The 25,915-nt window shown below is 45.6% G+C and overlaps 1 protein-coding gene across 3 annotated transcripts; it reads right to left on the bottom strand.

Annotated features, from left to right (window-relative positions):
* Positions 1 to 3,009: 3,009 nt before the first annotated feature.
* On the bottom strand, positions 3,010 to 25,363 carry NPM2 (nucleophosmin/nucleoplasmin 2). 3 transcript variants are annotated; one of them, XM_047719787.1, is made up of 9 exons: positions 25,149 to 25,363; positions 24,618 to 24,707; positions 24,424 to 24,509; positions 24,130 to 24,255; positions 5,188 to 5,281; positions 4,255 to 4,427; positions 4,027 to 4,061; positions 3,204 to 3,237; positions 3,010 to 3,111 (listed from the first exon to the last, which is right to left on the bottom strand). In XM_047719787.1, exons 2-9 carry the CDS (start codon positions 24,673 to 24,675, stop codon positions 3,067 to 3,069), a joined length of 651 nt encoding a protein of 216 aa, XP_047575743.1. In that variant the 5' UTR covers positions 24,676 to 24,707; positions 25,149 to 25,363; the 3' UTR covers positions 3,010 to 3,066. The 3 variants fall into 3 exon arrangements, with proteins under 3 accessions (XP_047575743.1, XP_047575742.1, XP_047575741.1); XM_047719786.1 differs by having other exon boundaries at positions 3,045 to 3,111; positions 4,027 to 4,427; positions 25,009 to 25,149; XM_047719785.1 differs by lacking the exons at positions 3,010 to 3,111; positions 3,204 to 3,237; positions 25,149 to 25,363 and having other exon boundaries at positions 4,006 to 4,427; positions 24,618 to 24,726.
* Positions 25,364 to 25,915: the final 552 nt, after the last annotated feature.

Genomic DNA, 25,915 nt, shown 5'->3' with positions numbered 1-25,915 from the left:
CAAGTGCCTGGTTCTTATCGGTGGGGGAGGGGCTTGTTGTCACCTACTAGCCCCCCAGCCAGGCCTGGGTCTCCATGGTAACAGATGCCAACAGTCAAGCTTGGCCTTGGGGCTCAGCCAGAGGCCTGGGCCGGGGGACTCTAGGGCATGGGTGGGTAGCCTATTTTATGGTGTGATACCTGCTCCTTGTCCCTTCCCATTGTGCACCTACAGGCCCGGCCTCCTGACTCAGCTTGCTCCTTGACCCCGCTGGGAAGGCCAGTGCTGGCTTCCAAGAGGGGAGGCAGCATGGAGAGTGTTCCATGGATTTTATCCCCATCCCCATGACCTGTCCTCTATGGGCTGTGTGACCTATGGTAATCTCTTCATTTCTCTGGTCCCACTTCCTAATTTGTAAAAAGGAAATGGAAATGGCCATTACCGATGTTGTCAAAACTGCCACTGTGAGCATCAGCTGAGGTGGACACTCCCTGAAAATTATCAAGGACCAAAAGAATGGGAGCAAGGGGCCTAGATCCTCTTCTGGGGTCCAGACTCAGTTTACCTACATTTTGACCCAGTCTCTCCCTTGACTAGAGGGAGCTGGGAGGCAGAAGGTAGGGTTCATTAACATTTATGGGGGGAGGTGGCAGGAGGTGATAAGGGAAGTGAGAAGTAGCCCCGGCTGCTTTGGTTAATCCCCACCCCCTAGTGCCAAGTTCAACACCCCCCAACTGAGGCGTCTCACGCCTGCTCCTTCTAACAGCCCAGCTGGTGCAGACACAGAGCCCCGCAGAGCCCACCTGCAGACCTGCCACTTGTCACCACCTGCTTAGACCCCAGCTCACCCTTTTCCTGTTGAAAAACAGAAGGGCTGGAGCTGGGGCAGGGCAAAAGGCAAATGGACCCTTCTAAGAGGGGGAGCCCTCCATCTTTGCTGCTCCATCCCTACTGCCGGCCAGCATCGGGAGATCAAATCGGCTGGCGTAGCTGTCCGTGTAGCTGTCGCCTGCCCTTCTGTGCAGACTCAGGGTGGAGCCAGACTGCTGGGGCATTTGACAGGGGCGAGGTGGAGGGAAGAAGTACCTGTGCGAACCCCCGCTGGGCTAGAAGTGGCTGGGGCTGCCCATCCCAACTACCAGACTTCATTCTAACGACTGCTTTCAGTTCGGGAGACTTCCTAGCACTCGGGCTGCTGTGCGCTCTCTCCCTCTCTGCCAGAGTGGTTAGAGAGCTCTGGGGCCAGACGAGCTGGAGGGAACCCTGGCCCCTCCTCTAGCTCTGGGGCCTTGGGGGCCAGTTGTTTCACCTCTTTGGGCCTCCTCTTCCAGGTCTAAGAAACAGGGCTTAACGGGCGCCCAGCGCCTTCTTCCTGCAATCATGGCAGCCTTCTCTTTGTTCAGACCTCCAAGCTTGCTCTGCCGCAGACCCTTTGCGTTCTTGGCCCCTGCTTCTGGGAGTGTCCTTCTGCCAGCGACTCCTGGCGCCTGCCACCCGCTTCTTGTCGCTCTTCTCCTTTGAGGGTCTTCCTCTCATCTCCTAATAGTACTTCTCCAGCCCGGAAATTGGCCTGTTTCACTTCCTCCAAAGCACTGGACAGTAACTGACATTTTGTCGTTGGCTTTTGTTTCCACGAGACTGGAGGGGACTTAAGGGTGAAGAATTTGTCTCCTCTGTCCTGTGTCACTGTGGCATGAAGCCATGGAAAATGCCTGCAGCCTACCATCCTGGGGCCAGATGTGAACTGATGTCCCTTAGCACTGTCCAGGTAACCCGAGGTCAGTGGCTCATTCTTATTCGTTAGAGGGTGGGGTGATGCCCGCATCTGTCCCAGGGGATGCAGACAGCAAAAAGCAAGAAGGCTAGCCCTACCCTCCTCCGTCTCTTCTGGCTTTGAGAGAAACTGAGGCTGAACGTGGACGCGCAAGCCTGGTTGCTCACCTTCCCATGCCAGCCTCTCACCTTCCGGGGCCCTGCCTCAGGATCTTGGAGAGAGGCAGGACCATCTCCCCATTGGCCCACTTTAGGTTTGGTTGGTAGGGGTGTAGGGGAGGGCCAGGAAGAAGTCAGAGGGCCTGCGAGCATTAAGCCCAAGTAGGGGGCCATCTGTGTGTCACGATGGGTGACCCAGGCTTCGGGTCGTTCATCCCCTTGCTAGTCCAAACACTTTGGGGAGCCCTGTTCCGTGGTTCCGGGAGCTGTCCTGGCAGAAGCCTCCTCACACGGGAGTTAAGAGTGTTCACCCATCCACCCCTTGTGAGAGACCCTCTACAGCCTGCCTCACTCACGTGCCCTGCCTGGAAGGGTCTCCTCGGAGGTGCAGGCCTCTGGGCTCTCGCCTGACACAGAGCTTCACACAAATGAGCAGGAGCCCACCCTGAGCAGGAGGCAAGTCTGGGAGTGCACAGCTAGCATCCCCCCTCCTGGGTTCCACCAGATGTCCTGTGTATTTGACAACCGACAGACGTGATCAGGGCCAGGAGAGATCCTCAGGCTAGTCTGACGGGGGCCAAGGCCCTTCCTGGCAGGGTGGGCGGCTCTCACCCTTTGGTTGGTACCTGGAAAACTGGCCAGCCACAAGGGAGTGTGGACACAGGAAGACCCACACCAGCTGGAGCTCCGTCCCTCAGGCCGGAGGCAGAGAGCTGAAGCTGGGTAAGGGGTTGAGACACTTGGTTCCCTCCACAACAAAACTGGGGGGAGGTGGGAGTTTGAGGACAAGAGAGGGAGAGAAGAGCAGCGCAGAACCCAGCTGGCACATGGCCGCCCTCTGCCGGGCACACGGGCTCACTGCAGCCATCAAGAAGGCTGGCCCCTGCGAACAGATGGCAGAAACAAGGTCCTGGCAAAGCAAACTTTATTGTGGCCCTGAGGTTGGAGTTTCCCTCCGGGTCCTGCTGAAACTTGCGTTGGGCTGAGGGTCTCTTGTGTTGCCCCTAATAGTTCCATCCCATGCAGACTCAGATGGAGAGAGGCTGGTGGTGGTGCGGGGGGAACCTGCAGAACGTGCTGAGGAAGGAGGGCCAGCCTGCATGGTGCTCTAGCTGGCTCTCCCTCGGTCACTGCAGCCAGGACCCTCCTGGACCCTCATTTCTTGGATCCAGGCTTTTTAGGTTTGAATGTGGGTTTGGCCTACAGAGAGAAGGGAGGGTGCCCGTGTCCCACTCCCTCCATCTGCCCGTCTCGCCACCCCCCCCTCCCCCCGCCCTTCTTCTGATACTCACCTTTTTCACAGGACTCTTGTCTTTAAGACTGGTTCTGGAATTGGGTGGGGTGGAGCAGGGAGGGGGAGTGGGTGGGAAGGAGAGGGTGTTCAGCCTGACACCAGTAGCACAGACCCTCTTCGTGCCCACTGGGAGAGTTGGGGGCTGCAGAATTCACCTCTCCACCTGTCACCTGCCGGACACCACTCTGACTCGCTCTTATTCTAAGCAACATGTCTTATTCTTCTCAGGCTTCCATCTGCTTTCTTTTTTCGATCACAAATAGGTCTTTTTCATCATAAAAAGTAATGTTTAACTAAGTGCCACAAAATATAGCAAATAGAGATTAAGTTACTTATTTTATTTCCCTACCAGTATTAACATTTTGGTGTGTTTCCTTTTGGGCTTTTTGCTTTGTTTTCTTCTAAAAACATGTGAAATAACATGAAAGTGACTTACTATTCTGTCTTTTTTAATTCTATAAACACTTTCCAGGATGCTATATTCTTCATAGACACTAGGTCACATTCCACTGGGAAAATGTGACATAGCTTAATCAGCTAGTGCATTGGTTGACATTTAGAATGCTTCCATTTTTACTACTACTTAAATAATGCCTATCTCGGTGCCTATCATTTTACAAAATCCCCTATTTTGGATGGGATCCTTGGGAAGGAATCGCCATAGTGGAATTAGGTCAGAAGGTAAGAATACTTTCATGCTTTTCCAAGAGGTGTGGCAGCCGGCAGGGGACTCATACCGTGTGCACATAGGCCAGGCCCTTTCTGGCCCTATGCACCCTTGCTACAAGATTTTGGCCAAGTTAATAGATGAAAAGAGTTACCTCACTGCCTCCTCTTCTTTTTCCACCTTTTTTTTCTGGGAACCAAACAGTGGTGTTGGGCCAGTTAGGGTGGGGCCCAGGGCCAGAGCGGATGCCTGCTGGGCACGTGGGCTGAGCACCCAGGCTGAGCAACTGGCGGCCCTGCCCAGGCTTCGGCACACTCAGGCACACTCTGTGCAAAAGGCCTGGCTGGGTTTCTGAGGAGCCTCTGGGGGTCTCTTCCCTCACCTTGGCAACGCTTGTCTGCTTCTGGGACGCCGGCCTCTTGACTTGTTTAACAGGGGTGTCCTCCTCTAGGGACACATCTGCATCATCATCATCATCGTCGTCATCAACCTCCTCACTGTCACTTTCCTCTTCCTCCTCCTCCTCCTCCTCCTCCTCTTCTTCCCAGGGTAGGTCTGCATGGAAAGGGGGCAGGGCCTTGGAGCTCAGGGTCTCCACCTAGCTCCCATTCCGTGCCATGGGTCTTGTTCTCAGAGCTGCCCTGGGGAAGCCGGCACCTGCCACCTCCTTGAGACTCTTTCTGGCCTGACAAAGTGGAGGCTTGGGTGGGGTGAGGGGTCTGGGAGCCCAGAGGGCTAGGGTGGCAGGGGAAGCGGCCAGCTGTGGCTCTGGCTGGGAAGGAGCCAGAGGACGGCGAGGGTGGGCAGAGGGAGCAGCTCAGGAATGCAGACCTCATCCTGAGGGAAGCAGAGGCTGCCAGGGGCTTGGGGTAGGACAGTGCCCTGAGGGAGGAGGGACAACCGGACAAAGGAGGCTATGAAGGGAGTCAGCAGCTCCCTTTATAGGGAGTTCAGCTGGCTGGGGCCCATATTACTCTCCCAGCTCCATGCTTCACGGCAGCTAACCTTCCAAGTGCGGGTCGGACTCGGCATCATGCAAACTTGTTCCTGAATATCCCGTGTATCCCTCCCAACTGCTCCTTGAAGATGAGACCAAGTACACCCCACCCTCATGCTCTAGGCAAGGGGACTGTGGCCCAGAGGCGCTGGCAGGTAAAGGAGGACTTGCAGTCCAGACGACTGGCAATCATGCTGCCTTTGGGGATTTTCGCCAGTAATTCCATAATCCCCCGAGCGTTGGAGTGCCTCTTCCCTCCTTGGCCCTGTGCGGGGCACGGCACTCTGAGACTTTCCCGGGGTCCAGGATCTGACTTACTGTAACGTTCCTGGCCACTGAGGAACACAGGCCCAGAGCCAGCCCGCAGCTGGAAAGTGACTGGAGGAGAAAGCTCCAATCCCATGAGGACGACCTGCAGGGAGAGGGATACGAGGGCAGGAGCAGAGAAGATGGGCTGGCTCAGCTCTGGCAGCTGCCTGCTGGCTGGTCTCTGGCAGAAACACTCAGAACGGATCCCCCAGACCCCAACTAGACACATTGGGCCTCACTGTGTCATCAGCCCCACCTGTTGAGGTGGGTTCTGTTGGAGGAGAATGGGAATCTGATAAGCCTGTTCTTGTTAAAGATCCCAGACAGGCTTCCAAACTGAGGGGCCACTGTTCCGTAGAGAATTCTGACGGCTACTGACTGAATTGTGTCCCCCAAATTCTTACGTGAAGCCCCAACCTCCAGTGTGAGGTATCTGCAGATGGGGCCTTTGAGAGATGAGGTCATGAGAGCTGAGCCCTCAGGATGGGATGAGTGTCCTTGTAAAGGAGACCAGAGTGTTCCCTCTGTCGCTGTCTCTCTGCTATGGGAGGACAGAAAGCAGGCAGCCACCGGCAAGCCAGGAACAGGTCCTCCCCCAAATCTGACCATGCTGGCACCCTGGTCTCAGATTTCAGCCTCCAGAACTGGGAAAATGTCTGTTGTTTAAGCCCCTCACTCTGTGGTATTTTGTTAGGCCAGCCCACCCAAATAAGACACTGACCAAATGGGAAAAGCAGACACCAGGTGGTATGTACAGTACCAGCAGTGTGGATGTACGTGCGAATAAGTTAGACTTCTCTTAAGTGTGAACCACAATTTTCAGTGCACAGTACAATATTTCTTTTCCTTACACTTCCGCAAACTTCCCAAATTTTCTGGAGTATTGATGATAATACTCCTATTTACTGATTGCCTACCGTGTGCCAGGCCCTAGGCCAAGCATTTTTTTTTTTTAAGATTTTATTTATTTATTTGACAGACAGAGATTACTAGTAGGCAGAGAGGCAGGCAGAGAGAGAGGAGGAAGCAGGCTCCCTGCTGAGCAGAGAGCCCGATGTGGGGCTTGATCCCAGGACTCTGAGATCATGACCTGAGCCGAAGGCAGAGGCTTTAACCCACTGAGCCACCCAGGCACCCCTAGGCCAAGCATTTTATGGGCTTTATCCATTGAGCCCCTCCTGACAGTCCCACAGTGGAGATGTCCGGACTTCACAGAGGAGGGAACGGAGGAGGTTTCGGGAGAGGAATTTAGAGTTCTGGGCTCAGAAGGGAAGGAGATAAGTGAAAACTGAAACTCTGCAGCCAGCAACACCTATAAATGCTGGATAAAATGTGCTCCAATGTTTTCATTGCATGGCTGCATAGTAAGACAGAAGGAAGGGGTCCCGTGCACTAGAAATGAAGGGGCAGCGTGCGCAGGGGCCGAGTGCAGCTGAGGGGGGATGGGCCTGAAAATAGCTCTGGCCTGGAGTTCGTTTGCCTAAAAATTACTTACTTATTTGCCAGAGAGAGAGGTAGGCAGAGGGAGAAGCAGGCTCCCCACTGAGCAGGGAGCCTGATGTGGGGCTCCATCCTAGGACCCTGGGATCATGACCTGAACCAAAGGCAGACGCCTATCCCACTGAGCCACCCAGGTGCCCCATGACCTTGGGTTTTAACACAAACTCATGGATAGGAGACAGGGCCTGGGCTCAAGAAAGGAGTGCTGTCACGGAGCCTGCTGAATGGAGGCCAGGACCCTCCAAGGGTTGTACCTCAATAAAAAGCTCCAGGGTCAGGGTGAGGTGAGGAGACTCCAGAATTCCAAACCCACCTACCAGGAACTCCTCCTCCCCCTACCACTGATGGAAGGAAATGCAAAAGGGATAAAAGAAGTCTTCTGTGAGAACCAAAAAACCCATGGCTGTACCTCTCACTCACATAAAGTTTGAATTCACTTGGTGAGTACTGCCTAGTCAAGAAACTTGTCTAAAATCCCAGGCTGGTGACATTCCTGAGCAAATGGCAGACACAAATGCAAAACTATTCCCTTGGGACACTGTCAATTTTCTTCACATGGAATCCTTTCAGAAAAAAAACAAGACCCTGAAGACATCTCCCCATCTAAAATTACAAAACATTCTTCCTCTCCCTCTGCCATTCCCTCTGGTTGTACTCTCTGGCTCTCTATCTCTCTATCAAATAAATAACATCTTTTTAAAAAAATTTATTTATTTGTCAGAGAGAGGGATAGAGAGAGCACAAGGAGGCAGAGAGAAGCAGGCTCCCCACTGAGCAAGGAGCCTGATGTGGGACTCCATCCCAGGACCCTGGGATCATGACCTGAGCTGAAGGCAGATGCTTAACCAACTGAGCCACCCAGGCAACACAATAAATAACATCTTTAAAATTACAAAACAGACAAGACACAATCCCGTTAGAGTGAGCAGAAGGAAACAAAATGACGACAGACCAGCACAGGCAAGAACCTGAATCAAAAGAATAACAATCTAAACAATTGTGAAATCAGATCGATGAAAGTCAAATAAACAAAAATAGCAATCAGAACCATGAGAAGAGGTATTAGGAGAAATAGAAAGAACCAAATGCCCCCTCTAGACTGAACAAATGGTTAAAAAGCAGAATAAACCAGCTGAAATAAGGATCAGTAAACTGGAATCATGCTGTGAAGAAACTGCCCAGTACCCAGCAGAGAGAGATAAACAAAATACAAAAGAGAACCTGAGAGGTATGGAGGACAGAACGAGCAGATCCAACACGCGTCTACTCACAGTAAGGGACTAGAAGCAATGGAGTCAGTACACAGAGTAATAACCAAGAGCTTCTAGAAACCATCAAGGACACAGATCCTCACATCCAGGAAACCTATGTCCTGAACAGATAAATAAAAACAAATGTACACCTGAACATGCCATAGTGAAACAGTGGACAGCAAAAACAGAGTTTATCTTAAAATAAACCAGAGAGGAAACACAGATTTCCAAAAAAGGAACAATAACCAGACTGAAGGTTTTGACAGCAACGTCAAAAAACAGAAGAGAATGTCATCCTCAAAGTTTTGAGGGAAAGTACCTCTCTATGTAGAATTATACACAGCCAAACTATGATGAAGGGATGAGTAAAGTAAAAGATATTTCCAGGCAAAGCCCAAGTAAGTTCACTACTCCCAGACCTACTCAATGAGATCTCAAAAAAGATGATAATTAACTCACGCAGTCACTCTGGAAAACAGTATGGAGTTTCCTCCTGTTCCTTAAAAACAGTATGAAGGTACCCTACAACCCAGCAATTGCACTACTAGGTATTTATCCAAAGGATGCAAACATAGTGATCCAAGGGGCACGTGCACCCCAATGTTTATAGCAACCATGCCCACAATTGCCAAACTATGGAAGGAGTCCAGATGTCCATTGGCAGATGAATGGATAAAGAAGAGGTGGTACAGAAAGGGGACAAACCATAAGAGACTTTTAATCTTAGGAAACAAACTGAGGGTTGCTGGAGGGGGGAGGGGTTGGGGAATGGGGTAACTGGGTGATAAACATCGGGGAGGGTATGTGTTGTAATGAGCGCTGGGTGTTGTGTAAGACTGATGAATCACAGACCTGTACCCCTGCAACAAATAACACATTATATGTTAATTAATTGAAATTAAAAAAAAAAAAGAAGAGGTGGTACACACACACACACACACACACACAGGAATATTACTTGGTCATCAAAAAGTATAAAATCTTGCCATTTGCAATGACATGGATGGAGCTAGAGGGTATCATGCTAAATGAAATAAATGAGTCAGAGAAAGACAAATATATGATTTCATTCATATGTGGAACTTGAGAAACAAAACAGATGAACATAGGGGAAGGCAAGGAAAAATAAGATAAAAACAGAAAGGGTGGCGAACCCAAGAGACTCTTAACTCTAGGAAACTGAGGGTTGCTGGAGGGGACGTGAGTGGGGGTATGTGGTAAGTGGGTGATGGGCCTTAAGGAGGGCACGTGATGTGATGAGCACAGGGTATTATATGTAATTGGAGAATCACTGCATTCTACCCCTGAAACTAATAATACACGATATATTAACTAAATCAAATTTAAAGATTTTTTTTTTTTTTAAAGAGGGCAATTACATGGAGAAGGAAGAAGTGGATAAGAGCAGCAGTGGTGAGCAAGCAAGTTGGTCAACAAAGAAAAGTCCAAGGAAGCATCACTGTAAAACAAAATCACATTAGTATTGACTAGTATCAAGGGGGTTTAAAACAAGCTGCAACTAAGACATTGCATGGTAACAGGTAAGTTAAGAAGAGGGTAATCAGAAAATCCTCCTGGACTGTTTTGGGGCGGGGGGGGGATAAAATATTAATTTTAGACTAATCATGCATGATTGTTAAAAAATTAAGAACCAATACAAATTAGAATGAGATTCAACAGCTTCCAAACCAATAGAAATGGGGGAAAGAAACCTTAATCTCATAAAAGACAGGAAAAAGAGAAAAAAGAAAAACAAAACATGAAAAAGTAAGGAATACAGAATCACAAAGTACATGTTACAAATAAACCTAAGTATATTAGCATCACAGTAAACATAAACAGACTATATTGGCCAGACAGATTAACATAAAACATAGTTACTTATTGCGTATAAGATACATGCCTAAAACATAAGCACATAGAAAGGTTGAAGAAAAGATATGGAAGCATACACAGTAGGTGTGGCAGAGGCTTCTCATGCCTAATGCAATACCCATTCTTCCTTTTTTCCAAATAGTATCAGTGCCCTGATACTATTCAAATACTGTACCCACCAAAGACCGTATTCCCCAGTTTCCTGTGTAGTTGGCTGTGATCATGTCACTAATTTCTGGACAAGCAAAATTTGGTTGATGGCGCTTGTGTGAAGACTCCTTAAGAGGTAGACAGAGGGGCGCCTGGGTGGCTCAGTGGGTTAAGCCGCTGCCTTCGGCTCAGGTCATGATCTCAGGGTCCTGGGATCGAGTCCCGCATTGGGTTCTCTGCTCGGCAGAGATCCTGCTTCCCTCTCTCTCTCTCTCTGCCTGCCTCTCCATCTACTTGTGATCTCTCTCTGTCAAATAAATAAATAAAAAATCTTAAAAAAAAAAAAAAAGAGGTAGACAGAGAACTGAGAAAAGCCCCTTTGGTCTCCTCCTGTTTCTTCTCGCCTATTACCCCAAATGAAGAAGTGAGAGCTGGAGCCGCAGCAGCCTTTTTGGACTGTAAGATCCTGAGGAAGGAAGTTTTGAACCAAGGTGAGGAGAAAGAGAAGAGAAAACTGGGTCTTTGGTGAACATGGAGCCATCTTACCAGCCTTGTACTGCCTATCTTTGGATGTCTTCTATCCAAGACAGAAATGAATCTTGAGTGTATTTGAGTCCCTGTACTTGGGTATCTGTTATTGCAAGCACACCTATTTAAAACAAAAATGAAGTGAGATGTACCACTTGGGGAGGGATGCTGGCAATGGTGGAGGCTGTGTATGTGTTGGGTATGAAATATATTCCTTTCGATTATGCTGAAAAAAATAAAAAATTAAAAAAAAATATATTCCTTTCGATTTTATTGTATACCTAAAACTGCTAAAAAAAATAAAACCCTTATAAAAATGAAGCGAGCTGTATTTGTTAGGACTAGGTTTGATAACAAATAGCAGAAAACTCAATGCCACTGGCTTACATAACATAGAAGCTTGTTTCTTTGTCACATGAACTAAACCTGGATATAAGTGGTCAGCTGCGGGTATACTGGTCTTCAATCACCAGGGAGTTAGGCTCTTCCTATTGTGCTACTCCACCATTTTTAGTACATGGCTTCTACCTTCTGGCCCAGGATGGCTGCTCATTTTAGCCATCACATCCATATTCCAGCCAGCAGGAAGGAAGAAGGGATAAAAACAGTCACATGATCTCTCTCTAAGGACACTTTACCACTTCTGCTTACATTCCATTGGCCAGAACTTCACGGCCATGCCTTATTCGCAGTAGCTGGTGGCCAGCTAAAAGTCATGAATTCCATTACTACAGAATAAAGGAAAATGGATATTAAGAGAAAATTGGAAAACAAATTAATAGCAGATGATGTAAGCTTGAATTCAATAAGCATTTTTAGGGATAAAGAACTAATATTAGTTTATCAGGAAGATAATTCTGTTAATCATACGCACCAACAACACAGTCTAAACATACATAAGACTACAGCTACATTGTCAAGACAGTGTGGTATTGGAAGGACAGATACAAAGATCAATGAAACAGAAGACCTAGAAATAGACCCACACAGACACGTGCAACTGATCATTGATGAAGGCGTGCAACTGGATAAAGGGAGAGAGGAGAGTTTGTTCCATGAATGGTGCCGGAGCAACCAGACACCCACAGGTAAAGAGATGAAGCTTGACCTAAACCCCACAACCTCTACCATAATTACCTCTAAACAGATCATGGGCTTAAGTATAAAACAGGAAACTCTAAGACTTTTGGACAAAAACCATAGAAAGTCTGATTTTGGAGCAGACTAAGAGTTTTCAGACTTTCTAATAGCAAAAGTCATACAAGGAAAACTGGTAAGATAGGCCTCATCAAAATTAATTTTGTTCCATAAACGTTCATTGGAAGGGATAAAAAGACAAGTCACCGATTGGGGAGAAAATATTTGCAAACCACAGACTTGACAAAGGACTAGTGTCTAGAATCTATAAAGAACTAGCAGAACCCGGGGCGCCTGGGTGGCTCAGTGGTTAAAGTCTCTGCCTTCGGCTCAGGTCATGATCCCAGGGTCCTCGGATCGAGCCTCACATCCAGGGAGCCTGCCTCCTCCTCCTCTCTCTCTCTGCCTGCCTCTCTGCCTACTTGTGATCTGTCTGTCAAATAAATAAAAATCTTGAAAAAAAAAAAAAAAAACTAGCAGAACCCAACAGTAACAAAACAATCCAAGTAAAAAATGGGCAAAAGACATGAACAGACATTTTATTGAATACAGAGATGGCAAATGACAAATAAATACGACAAGGTGTTTGGCCTCATTAGCCATTAGGGAAATGCAACTCAAAAGCACTGTGAGATACCAAGACACACATTTTAGAATGGCTAAAGACAGGAATAGTGACAACATTAAATGTTGGTGTTGATGCAGAAAATGGCAATCGCTCATGTAAATGGTATAGCCACTTTAGGAAACAGTTTGGCAATATAGTCAAGTAAGCAGGAAACTACCATATGACCCAGAAGTTGTACTCCTGGGAATTTATCCCAGAGAAAGGAAAAGTTACACTTACATAAAATTTTTTACACAAATGTTCATAGCAGCTTTATTCATAACTGCCCCAAAGTGGAATCAGCTCAGTTTTTCCACAGATGAATGGTTGAGCTGTGGCACGGTGAGACCACGGAATACTACTCACCAATAAAAAGAATACACACAACAGTTTGGATGAAACTCCAAGAGATTATGCTGAGAAGAAAAAAAAAACGCCTGATCCAAAAAAGTTACATGTGTATGATACTATTTCTAGAACAAAAACTATAGAAATGGAGACTAGGTTGGTGGTTGCCAGAGGATAGGGATAGAACAGGAGGCAGAAGGGAGGTGAGTGTGGTTATAAAAGGGTAATTTGAGGGATCCCTGTTGTCTCCCCTGCCCCACATTGGTGCTAAATATATGAACTTAGGTGATGAAATTGTATTGAACAAGATGGCTTGATTGTATCAATGTCTATATCCTCATTTCTTTTTTTTTTTTTTTTTGAGATTTTATTTATTTATTTGACAGACAGAGATCACAAGTAGGCAGAGAGGCAGGCAGAGAGAGGAGGAAGCAGGCTCCCCGCGGAGCAGAGAGCCTGATGCGGGGCTTGATCCCAGGACCCTGAGATCATGACCTGAGCAGAAGGCAGAGGCTTTAACCCGCTGAGCCACCCAGGTGCCCCTATATCCTCATTTCAATGTTAGATTATAGTTTTGCAAAATGTTACTTGGGGAAAACTGGGCAAATATATAGGTATATCTCTGTATTATTTCTTACAGCTATATGTAAATCTACAATTATCAAAAAAACCCTTTTCAACTGAAAAATAAACATATATAAAGTAAATAATAAAATTATAAGAGAAACCCACTGGAAATCCACAATCATAAGAGGGAGTTTTAAACACAAATTATTTTGGTAATTGATAGATCAGGGAGACAAAATAGGTAGGTTTGAACACAATTAATAAACTTGTAATTGGACTCCCCAAGAGAGAAGTAGGGAGCAGAAAAAAGTATTTGCAAAATAATGGCCAAAAAATTTCCAAATTTGATGAAAACAATGAACCCACAGATTTAAGAAGTTCAAAGAACTTCAAGGCATTTTATAAATTGTTCCAAACCTGTGATGAGGATAAAATCTTAATGCAGCCAGAGGTAAAAAAAAAGACATTGCATAAAGAGGAATTTCTGAAGACAAGGATGCTAGTTTTCTCCAATTTATACAAGCTAGAAGGCCAATGGAGCTATGTTATGAAGTGTTGAAGGCAAAAGTGTCAACCTAGAGTTCTACACAAAGTAGAACAGTACCAGAAATGGTAAACATAACAATGTTTTATTCTAATTTCTAATCTCTTTAAAATACAGACTGTCTAGGTGCATCTGGCTGGTTCAGTCAGAAGAGTGTATGGCCCTTGATCTTGGGGTTATGAGTTCAAGTCCCATGTTGGGTGGAGAGGTCACTAAAATAATAAACACTTAAGGGATGCCTGGGTGGCTCAGTCGGTTAAGCCTCTGACTGTTGATCTCAGCTCAGGTCTTGATCTCAGGGTCATGGGTAAAGTATTAACAATGTAGTGTGGGATTTATAGCATATGTGGAAATCAAAGTTATTACAATAATAGCACAAAGGATAGGAAATGAGAAATGAAGTGTACTGAAGCAAGATTTTCATATCATTCATGAAGTGGCATAATTCTATTTGAATATAGACTATTGTAATTTAAAGATGCATCTATAAATTCTAGAGCAATCACAAAAAAGATAATAAAGACAGGAGATATATCTAAGAAACCAATAGTGGAGATGAAAATGTAATCATAAAACCCACTTAGCTAACCCAAAACAAGGCCAGAAAAAAAGAAGAAAGGAACACAGGACAAATAGGAAAGCCCATATCAAGACAATAGGTTAAAATCCAGACTTGTTGATAATTATTTTAAATATTAACAATCCAGGGGCACCTGGGTGGGCTCAGTGGGTTAAGCCTCTGCCTTCGGCTCAGGTCATGATCCCAGGGTCCTGGGATCGAGCCCCGCATTGGACTCTCTGTTCAGCGGGGAGCCTGCTTCCTCCTCTCTCTCTGCCTGCCTCTCTGCCTACTTGTGATCTCTGTCTGTCAAATAAATAAATAAAAATCTTTAAAAAAAATATTAACAATCCAAATACTCTAATTAAAAGGCAGGGATGACTAGATTGGCTAAATAAGGAAGATTCAATTATATGGTAACTAAAGGGAACCTACTTTATAGAGAGCTATGGAAGTTAAAAGTAATATGACAGAATTTAAAAAATAGGAAAATTTTAGCACAAACAGTAATCAAAAGGGAGCTAGAGGCTCTAATCAGACCAAGTAGACTTCAGAGTATTTACCCCAGATAAAGAGTGGCATTTCATTTTAAAGGGATCAACTAATCAAGAAGCTATAGCACTCCTAGTATATGTGCCTAATAAAATAACTTCAAAATACATGAAGTAAAAACTGATAATTGATAGGAGAAATGGCAAAAGCACAGACAGTCCTTTCTTGGTAGCAGATCAAGTAGACAGAAAATGAGTAAGGATACAGAAGACTCCAACAAAATTACCCACCAGCTTGCTATAACTGACAGTAATAAAACAATACATACAACCACAGAACACACGTTCTTTGAGAATTAAGGAACTATTCACCAAACGTTCTTTGAGAATTAAGGAACTATTCACCAAACTAGGCCATGTTATAGGTCATGAAAGAACACAGGACAGAAATTGTATATAGAGAGATTTCCTCAGACCACAATGAGATAGAACTAGAAATCAATGAGAGAATCTAAAGAAGAAAACTATAAAATAATTTAAATGGAATGAAGATGAAGACTGTACTTATCAACATTTGTGGGATGAAGTCAGAAAGGTGCTTAGAAGGAAATCAAAGCATGAAATGGTTGTATCAGAAAAAGACCAAATGCCAAAAAAAATAAAAAGAAAGTCAATAATATAAAATTCTGCTTTAAAAAACTAGAAGAAGAGCAAATTAAAACCCAAATAGACAGAAGAAAGGAAATAAAGAACAGAGTTTAATAAAATTCAAAAGTGGGTAAACAACAGAGAAAAGTTGAGACCAAAAGCGGGTTCCTGAAAAGATGGATAAAAATATTAAACCTGTAACCAGACTGTACAAGGAAAATGGAAAGATGACACAAATTGCCATTATCAGGAACAAAAGAATAGAGTTTACTACAGATTTTCCAGAAAAGGAAGGGAACATTATGGACAACTCGATGCCAATGAATTTGACAACTTGATCAAAATGGAAAAATTCTTTGAAAGACATAAAGCTCTCTTAAGAAAAAACAACCCACAATGTCCTACATCTATTAAAGAAATTTAAGTTGTAGTTAACCAGATTGCTTCACACATGAGTTCTACCAAAATATTTAAGGAAAAAAAATACCAAATTTCTATGAACTATTTCAGAGAACAGGAGAGTATCTTCCTTCTCATTTTATGAGGTCAGCATTACCCTAATGCTAAAACCAGACAGAAACAAGAAATGACAAGAAAACTGCAGTTCAATGTTGCTCATAAATATAGAACAAATACCTTTTTTTAAAGATTTTAAACAATCTCTATACTCAACAGTATACTCCACTCAGCCTCGAACTCACAACCCCGAGATCAAGTGTGGCATACTCTACTGACGGAGTCAGCCAGGTGCCCCAATGTGAATATCCTTAATAAGATATTAGCAGATGGAATTCAGTAATATATAAAACTGTACATTCTTGGCATAATCCCAATAAATATAATGATATATTTATTGTCCTTTTATGTATTGCTGGCTCAGTCGGTAGAGCATATCACTCTTGATCTCTGGGTTGTGAGTTTGAGCCCCATGTTAGGCATGGAGCATACCTAAAATTTAAAAAAATTATGAGAAATAAAATTTGGGGGATGCCTGGGTGGTTCAGTGGGTTAATCCTCTGCTTCAGCTCAGGTCATGGTCTCAGGGTCCTGGGATTGAGTCCCACACCGGGCTCTCTGCTCAGCTCTCTGCTCTGCTCCCTCCTCTCTCCGCCTTCCTCTCTGCCTACTTGTGATATGTCAAATAAATAAATAAAAATCTTAAAAAAAAATAAAATTTGGGGGTGCCTGGGTTGCTCAGTCAGTTGGGCATTTGCCTTCAGCTTGGGCCACCCAGACACCCCTAAAACATTTTTTTAAAGATTTTATTTATTTGAGGGGCACCTGGGTGGCTCAGTGGGTTAAGCCTCTGCCTTCGGCTCAGGTCATGATCTCAGGGTCTGGGATCGAGCCCCGCATCGGGCTCTCTGCTCGGCGGTGAGCCTGCTTCCTCTTCTCTCTGCCTGCCTCTCTGCCTACTTGGGATCTCTCTCTCTGTCAAATAAATAAATAAAAATCTAAAAAAAAAAAAAAGATTTTATTTATTTGAGAGAGAGCATGAGAGTGCACACAGGAGCAAGCATGAGCAGGGAGGGGCAGAGGGGGAGGATCTGGGAATATGAAACAGACTCCACACAGAGCCTGGAGCCAGATGCAGGCTTGAAGCTATGAATGTGAGATCTTGACCTGAGCCGAGACCAGGAGTGGGCGCTTAACTGTGCCCCACCATTTGCATACTTTGTACTGCACACCAAAAAAGGGGCACCTGGGTGGCTCAGTGGGTTAAGCCTCTGCCTTTGGCTCAGGTCATGATTTCAGGGTCCTGGGATCAAGCCCCGCATCAGGCTCTCTGCTCAGCGGGGAGCCTGCTTCCTCGTCTCTCTCTCTGCCTGCCTCTCTGCCTACTTGTGATCCCTGTCAAATAAATAAATAAAATCTTTAAAAAAAAAAAAAGAACTCAAAATGGGTCAGAGACTTAACTCTAAGAACTAAAGCTATAAAACTTCTAGAAGAAAACATAAAAGCAAATTTTCATGACCTTGGATTAGGTGACAGTTTCTTAGATTCAAAGCCAGAAGCACAAGCAACAAGATAAAACATATAAATTGGACTACATCAAAATTAAAAACTTTTGTGCTGCAAATGATATCATTGAGAAAGAAGACAACTCAGAAAATGGGAGAAAAATATTTGCAAATCATCTGATAAGGGGCTTATATGCAGAATATATAAAAACCTCATGTGATTTAAAGAAGTCTAATATTAAATACCAAGCTCAAATGCAATTTTAAAAAATGAATAAACACCTGAGTAGACAGTGCTCCAAAAAAGATACACAAATGACCAATAAAAACATGAAGAGAGCTTCAATGTCATTAGTCATTAAGTAAAGCAAATCAGAACCGCACTGGGGGCACCAGGGTGGCTCAGTCGGTTAAGCGTCCCATAACTCTTAATTTCAGATCAGGTTATGATTTTGGGGTCCTGGGACCAAGCCCCATGTCGGTCTCCATGCTCAGTGTGGAGTCTGCTTGGCCCTCTCCCTCTGCTCCTTCCCCTGCGCTCTCTCTCAAATAAGTATATAAATAAACTCTTAAAAAAAAAAAACCATGTTGAACTGCCAGTCCATATCCAATAAAACGAGTAATCAAAATGACAGACAATAAGGAACATTGAAAGGATGTGGGAAAATCGGAATCCTCCCACCTGTGAAATGGTGCAACTACTTTGGAAAAGACTCTGGCAGTTCCTCAAAAAGTTCTATACATCAAGCCGCCATGTGACCTGGCATTCACGCCCCCGGGGTATATCCTCGAGAGAAATGAAAACATAGGTTCATCCAAAAATTTGTACATGAATGTTCACAACAGCATTCATAATAGGTAGAAATAAAACAAATTCCATAAACTGCTGAGTGGATGACTGAGATGTGGGATTGTCCAAATAGGGGATATCATTTGGCAATTAAAATAAGGACTGTTACATGCTATCATGCAGATGAACCTTAAAAACATTGTGTTATGTGAAAGAAGAAGCAGTCACAAAAGACCACATGTTTTATGATTCGTATGAACTGCCCAGAATAGGCCAATCTAGAGGGACAGAAAATAGATTAACAGTTCCCTAGTGCTGCAGGGGTAGGGGATGGGGAGGTATGCTGGTAGGTATGGAGTTACTTTTTGGGGTGATGAAAATGTTCTAAACTAAGACTGTGATGGTTACACCACCCTTAATTTACTAAAAACCATCTGATTGTACCTTAATAGGCGATACTTATGGTACACGAATTATCTCTCAATAAATACATTAATACCATTTTCGGCAGCACCCAAAATCATGCAGTATGTTGGGGTAGTGTGTACATGACCAGTTCCTTGAACACTCCAAAATATTAGTAGTAAAAGTTAAAGTTACATTAACGACATACGCGAGAGTGAAAAATGAAAGACTTAAATAGAGAAGCATATGTTCAATTATTAATGACTCAAAATTGTTATGATGCCAATTCCCTTCAAAACAGTCTATACACTCAATACAACCTCCATCAAAATCCCAACAGATGATTTTTAAAGAAAGCCTATGGCATCTGGGTGGCTCAGTTGGTTAAACTACTGCCTTCGGCTCAGGTCATAATCCCAGAGTGCTGGGATGGAGCCCCATATAGAGCTTCCCCTGCTCTGCAGGGAGCCTGTTTCTCCCTCTCCCTCTGCCTGCTACTCCCCCTGCTTGTGCGCTCTCTCTGTCAAACAAATAAATAAAATCTTAAAAAAAAAAAAACTAGGAAAGAAAGCCTGTAGAAATCTCCATGGAAATGCTCAGGACCTAGAATTGCCAACACAATTTTGGAAAGGAACAACAAAATTGGAAGAGTCATACTAATTTTAAGACTCCCTATAATACTATGATAACCAAATCACTGTTAGGAGAGTAAAGGTAAAAAATAAATCAACAAAATAATATAGAAATATACACATACATATATGGGCAATTGATTTATGGCAAAATGCCAATACAATTGTACAGTGAAAGGATAGTCTTTTTAAAAAATGTGGTACTAGAGCACTGGATAGAAACTTGGAAAAAAAAGTCTCATTATCCTTACTTTATACCATGTAAAAAAATTATCTTGAAATGGATCATTGACTTAAATATAAGAGCTAAAACAATAGCACTTCTAGAAGAAAATTTAGAAGAAAACATTTGTGACCTTAGTTTAGGTAATGATTTCTCAGGACACCAAAAAAAAGAACCATAAGAGAAAAAAATGTCAGGGGCACCTGGATGGCTCAGTCAGTTAAGCATCTTCCTTTGGCTTGGGTGACGATCTCAGGGTCCTGGGATCGAGTCCCTCATCAGGTTCCCTCCTCAGTGATCCTGCTTCTCCCTCTTCCCCTGCCCTTCTCCCTGCTCATGCACTCTCTCTAATAAATAAAACCTTTTTTTAAAAAGGAGAAAAAAATGTCAAATTGGACTTATAAAATTAAAAACTTGTGCTCTTTGAAAAAACTATTATGAAAAGGCAAGCCATATACTAAGAGAAAATATTTGAAAAATAAATATATGTATTATTTTTAAAGATTTTATTTATTATTTGACAGAGAGCAAGACAGGAAACACAAGCAGGGGGAGTGGGAGAAGGAGCAGCAGGCTTCCTGCTGAGCAGGGAGCCCAATGCGGTACTCTATCCCAGGACCCCAGGATCATGACCTGAGCTGAAATCAGATGCTTAACCAACTTAACAACCCAGGTACCCTGAAATAAATATTTTTGATAAAAGACTATCCAAAATATATAAAGAACTACAACTCAATAAGAATAATTCAACTTAAAAATGGGCAAAACATCTCAACAGGCATTTTGCAAAAGAAGATACACAAATGGCCAAAAACCAAGAAGATGGTCCATATCATTAGTTATCAAAGAAATATAAATAAGAACCACAGTGAGATGCCACTACATACATACTAGAATGGCTAATGTTAAGACTGACAATGCAAAGTGTTGGTGAGGATGTGGAACACGGGAATTCTCGTCCACTGCTGGTAGGGATGCAAAGTGGTACAGTGATTTGGAAAAACAGTTTGGCAGTTTTGTATAAAGTTGAACATAGACAAGAGGATGGGAGGGGAGAATAAAATTTAATATAGGCTTATCCTGTAGTTCTACTCCTTGGTATTCACTAGGAATGAGAACATATGTGCATACAAATACACTCAAATGTTCATAGCAGCTTTAGTCATGGTAGTATAAAACTAGAAACTACCCAAATATCCATTAACAAGTGAGTGAATAGATCTTAACAGATATATACCTTTGTAGAATAGAATATTACTCTGATATAAAAAAGGAGCACCTACTCTTTTACCAACCAACAACATGGATAAAGTTCGGAACTGTTATGCTAAGTGAGAAGAGCCAGGTACAAGAGAATATGCGTTGCCTGATTCCATGGAGATGAAATTCTAGAAAAGGCAGAACTATAGTGACAGAAAATCATAGATCAAAGGTTGCCAGAGGCAGCGGTAGGTGGAAAGGGCTGACTCCAGAAAGGCATGAGGGAATTTTGGGGGGCGATGGAAATTTTCTCTACTTCGACAGCAGTGACGGCTCCATTTGTCAAAGGCAAATGGAGCTCATTGGTGAATCTTATTGCATGTAAATTATATCTCAGTAAAGCAGATAGAAAAACCAACCCGGGGGCGCCTGGGTGGCTCAGTGGGTTAAAGCCTCTGCCTTTGGCTCAGGTCATGATCCCAGGGTCCTGGGATCTGAGCCTAGCATCGAACTCTCTGCTCAGCGGGGAGCCTGCTTCCATTCCTCTCTCTCTGCCTACTCATGATCTCTCTCTCTGTGTCAAATAAATAAATAAAAATCTATAAAAAAAAAACAAACAGCTCAAAGAAATGGAAACATTGAGACAAACGGGTCCCACACAGTTTGTTCACTTCCTTACTCACTCAATCATTCTACATTGAGTTTCCACAGTATACCAGGCACTGTTTTATAGGCACTGTGGTGAAGGCAGTAAATGAAACAGGCAGTCCTTGCTCTCTTGGAGCTTAGATCCTGGCTGGGGAGAAAGATATGGCACAAATGAAGACTGAGCCAGTGATGGGTCCCATGGGGGAATCAAATGATTATGGAAGGGTAGGAAGAGGGGGTGCTGTTTGTGGTTAGGGAAGACTTCTTCAGTGAGAGGACATATGAGCAAAGGTTGAATTGAAGTGGGGGGTATGTGTGTCCTTCTCACGGGAACAGTAAACGCAAGACTCCTAGGAAGGGGTATGTTTGGAATTTTCAAGGTACAGTCAAGAAAGTCAGTGTGGTTTGAGCAGGGTTAAGGAGGGGAGAGTAGCAAAGGTTGAGATTAAGAGAGGTTTCTGCAGGCCGGAAGTAAAGGATCTTGGATTTCATTTGAAGTGAAAAGGGAAGCCACGTGGTCTGATTTGTATTTAAATGGATCCTTCCGAAAGCCCCTGGCTGGCTCAGTCAGAAGAGCCTGCAATTCTTGATCTCAGGGATGTTAGTCCAAGCCCCACACTGGGTGGAGAGATTACTTAAATAGTTAAAAAAATTAAAAGCATCTTTCTGGCAGCTGTGCATAGAATAGATCAGGAGTTGGAGAACTTTTTTCTGTAGTTATTCGGTAAATACTTTAGGCTTGTGAACCATATGGTCTCTGCGGAGACTACTCAGTTCTGCTGTTACCAAGTGAAAATTGGCATGAATAATACATACATGGAGTGTGTGGCTGTGTTTCAATAATACCTTATTTACAAAAACAGGCAGTGGGCTGGGTTTAATTCTGTAGTTTGTTGAACCCTGGAATAGGCTATAAGGAACCAAGGGTGGAGGTAGGTAGACCAGGTTGGAGGCAATAAAATTGAGCAAGAGGTAATGGTCACCTGGACCAGGGTATGGTAGGGAGGTGCTGAGTGGTGGTCAGACTGGATGGTGGAGGTCTGAAGGTAGAGCCAACAGGATTTGCTGGCGATATGCAGTGTTTGAAAAGGAAGTTTTTGTCCTGATTAACTGGAAGAGCATTTTTATCCTGGGAGAGGATCAGGTTTGGGGGTAGGGGAAGAGATTATTGATAAAAATCAAGAGTTTGGGTTTGTTAAGTATGGGTTATCTCTTAGGTATTAGATACATGGAGCTGGCCAGGGGACCTGGAGCATGAAGGAAAGAGAGTGGGTTTACAGAAATAAACATCAGAGTCTCCATTTGTATAGATGGTTTTGAAAGCCCTGGTAATGAATGAGATCTAGGGGGATCTCAGAGATAAAGGGAAAAAAGTTAGAGGGCAGTTTTACAGATAGGCCTCCCAGATGTTCAGGGAGAGATGATATTGGTCTTACCTTCACTGTTCTACCACATAGAAGGAGAGAGCACTCCACCCCCCTGTTCAGGAGGCTAGTATGCCTTGATACCCAAATAAGATAAGGAGTTTGTGGATTAACCTCACTTATGAGTGTGTAAGTTTAAAAAGAATGTTTTAACAAATAGCATGGAGGACAAGGGGAGTTGGAGAGGAGAAGGGAGTTGAGGGAAATTGGAAGGGGAGGTGAACCATGAGAGACTATGGACTCTGAAAAATGATCTGAGAATTTTGAAGGGGTGGGGGGTGGGAGGTTGGGGGCACCAGGTGGTGGGTATTGTAGAGGGCACGAATTGCATGGAGCACTGGGTGTGGTGCAAAAATAATGAATACTGTTATGCTGAAAAAAAATAAAAAAAATTAAAAAAAAAAGAATGTTTTAATATATTAGCAAAGCAAATCTAGAAGTTTATAGTATGATCAAGTAGTATTTATCTTAGGAATGAAAAGTTGGCAGAATAGTATTCTATTAATATAACTTACCATGTTAACAGGTTAAAGAAAGAACCTATGATTACCTGAGTAGAAAAGCATTTGCTAACCATCTTTGATTAAAATGAAGAAATCCCAGAGAGCGCCTGGGTGGCTCAGTTCTTAAGTGTCTGCCTTGGGCTCAGGTCATGATCCCAGAGTCCTGGGATCGAGCCCCATATTGGGCTCCCTGCTCAGCGGGAAGCCTGATTCTCCCTCTCCCACTCCCCCTGTTTGTGTTCCCTTTCTCAATGCTGTGTCTCTCTCTGTCAAATAAATAAAGCCACTGGGCAGCTCAGTTGGTTAAGCAGCCCACTCTTGGTTTCAGCTCAGGTTATGATATCAGGGTCAGGAGATCCAGCTCTGTGCTCATCATGGAGTCTGCTTAAGATTCCCCCCACCCCACGCTCACATGCACTCAATCTCTCTCTCAAATCTCTCCCTCTCTCTCTCTCTCTCTATATATATATATATGAACAAAACAAGGACATATACCGTTATAATCTTACCCAATATTATACTGGAGGTCCTAGACCGTGTAGTTGGATTTTAAAAAGACACAAAACTGCTATTAACAACGATGATTTGCATAGAGAGCTCAAGATAAATTATTAGAAGTAAGAGAATTTCTGGATACACAGTCAGTATGGAAGTCATCAACAGTGTCCTGTCACCAGCATTAAAGGATTTAAAAATGTGATTTTGAAGAGGGGTTAAACTGGCCCAAGGTCACGCAGCTAGGAAAGGGTGCGCTGGGACGGACAAGGGGCTCTGCCTCCTATGGCCCGGCTTGGGCTCTTGGTCAGGGCTACACAGTCTCTGAGGAAGGGCTGCCCTGCTGCAGAACGACTGTATCCCCGCTTGGTGTCTGTCCATCCCTACCCAGGACTTGAGGCCTGAGCAGGGCCTCCTAGCCCCGGGGCAGGCAGTCTCCCTAGGCCTGTGGGGAAAGGCTCACCATGGGTAGCACGGAGGCCTGAAGCGAGGCAATGGTGATGGGCTTGGTCTTCTTGTCTTCCTGGCAGGCTGGCGGCAGGATTTCCACGAGGTTCATCTCTTCTTTGGCTTTCTCCCCCAAGCATATCTGAGAGCGGTTGAAGACAAGACAGGCCACCTCAACACCTGAGGGCAGCGGAGGGAAACCCTAGTTCCACTTTCTGGGACCAGAGGGTCCCCCCTGCCCTCCGCAGCTGTCCAGGTTCCTCCCGGCTGCATCCGACCACCCCTTCTGGTGGTGGTGGGGGGGACCCACCGTACTGAGCAGCAGCTTACAGTCCTGCTTCCCCTCCTTCTGGGCTTTGACCGTGCAAGTCCGCTTCTCCTGGTTTAGCTCACAGCCTGCGAAGGGAGAGGAGCGAGGGGGCCGGGCCGGCTCGGGGAGGGGCTCCCCGTTTCTATCACAACTCCCCACCCCCCGGGTTCGGGAGCCGCCAGGCCCTCACTCACCCCAGAGCATGGCCCTGGGCACTCTCTCGGCCGCGCTGCTGGTGCTGCTGAGGTTCATGCCGCCGGTGGCGGGAGCCGGGGTCCCGGCGGCTGTGCGGAACGAGCGCCCGCGGTGAGCCGAGGCCCGGCCAGCATCCCGCCCCCGCATCCCGCCCGGAGCCCCCCTTACCCCCGCGCGGGCACAGCGGCGCAGCCCCGGGGCAAGCGGGTCGGGGCGGGTCGGGGCGCTCGACGCCCTGGCCGGGAAGGTAACTGGGATTGCCCGGGGGCCCCCTCGGTGCTGTTGTGGTCCCAGCGGCTCTTCGCCAGGGAAGGCGGCCAGTCAGCCGCCTCCCCGGCCCCGCGCGCTGGGCGCCCCCGGCTCCCGCCCTCCGGCCTCCTCCCAGCCCACCTGAGTGCCGTTGCCCACTGCAGGCTGTTAGGAGGCTCGCGCAGGGCCAGCAGGGCGCCGTCTACTCCGTCTTAAAGGAGAGGCCCTCCTTTCCCCGTTGCGCTCCGCCATCCCTTCCTCCTCCTCCTGCCGGGGCGCACCTGGACCGCTTGTTAAAGCGCAGGGCCAGGTCCCATCTCCGCCGTTTCCCACGGTGGAGGGCTGGGTGGAGCCAAGGCGATTTGCATTTCGAACAGGTTCCCAGGTGAAGTTGCTTGCTGCGGGCCCAGGACCGCGCCGGGAGCACCACCTTCATGACCTCTGGGGTCTCACCAAGGCCTGCCCGGTGAGACCGCCTGGCTTAGACTTGCTTCTCCATCCCCCTGGGAAGCAACATTAAGGCTTCTTACTACTCGTCGCCTTCCTTCCCGCCCTTTCTCTGCCCCCTAGATGTGGGCCTTTTCCAAGGCCAGGAGGGCGGGTCCCCAACGGTTATGGTTCCCAGTGAAGCGCCCTGTTTCCAAAAGGATGATTTCTCGCATGGTCAGGAAGGGGTGGGAAGGAGTTTGGTTACCGTAGAGGCTGCTGTGGCTCACTGCTGTGAGGAATACACGTGGGACACACTTTACAAGGACGAGTCATTTAACAAACAGCAGTTCACGGGGCGCAGTGCAGCACTGAAATGTTTGCTTGGGCCGGGTGGGGGTAGTGAAGAGGAGGCTTTTCAGTTGATCACATCCCCCTCTGTCTTGCTCATGTGACATCTCTGGGAGCCAGAAATAACCAGGGATCTGATTAAATTTTTATTTCCTTCTCTTTTCCTCCCCCTCCCTTCCTTCCTTCCCTTCCTTTCCCTTATCCCCTTTCTTCCTCTCCTATCTCCTCTCCCCTCCCCTCTTCTCTCCATCCCTCCTCAAAGTATAGTTGG

The sequence above is a fragment of the Lutra lutra genome, chromosome 2 (genome assembly GCF_902655055.1).
Source record: "Lutra lutra chromosome 2, mLutLut1.2, whole genome shotgun sequence".
Taxonomy (NCBI): domain Eukaryota; kingdom Metazoa; phylum Chordata; class Mammalia; order Carnivora; family Mustelidae; genus Lutra; species Lutra lutra.
Note: the sequence above shows the minus strand (reverse complement) of the source record. Positions and strands in the feature narration are given on the sequence as shown.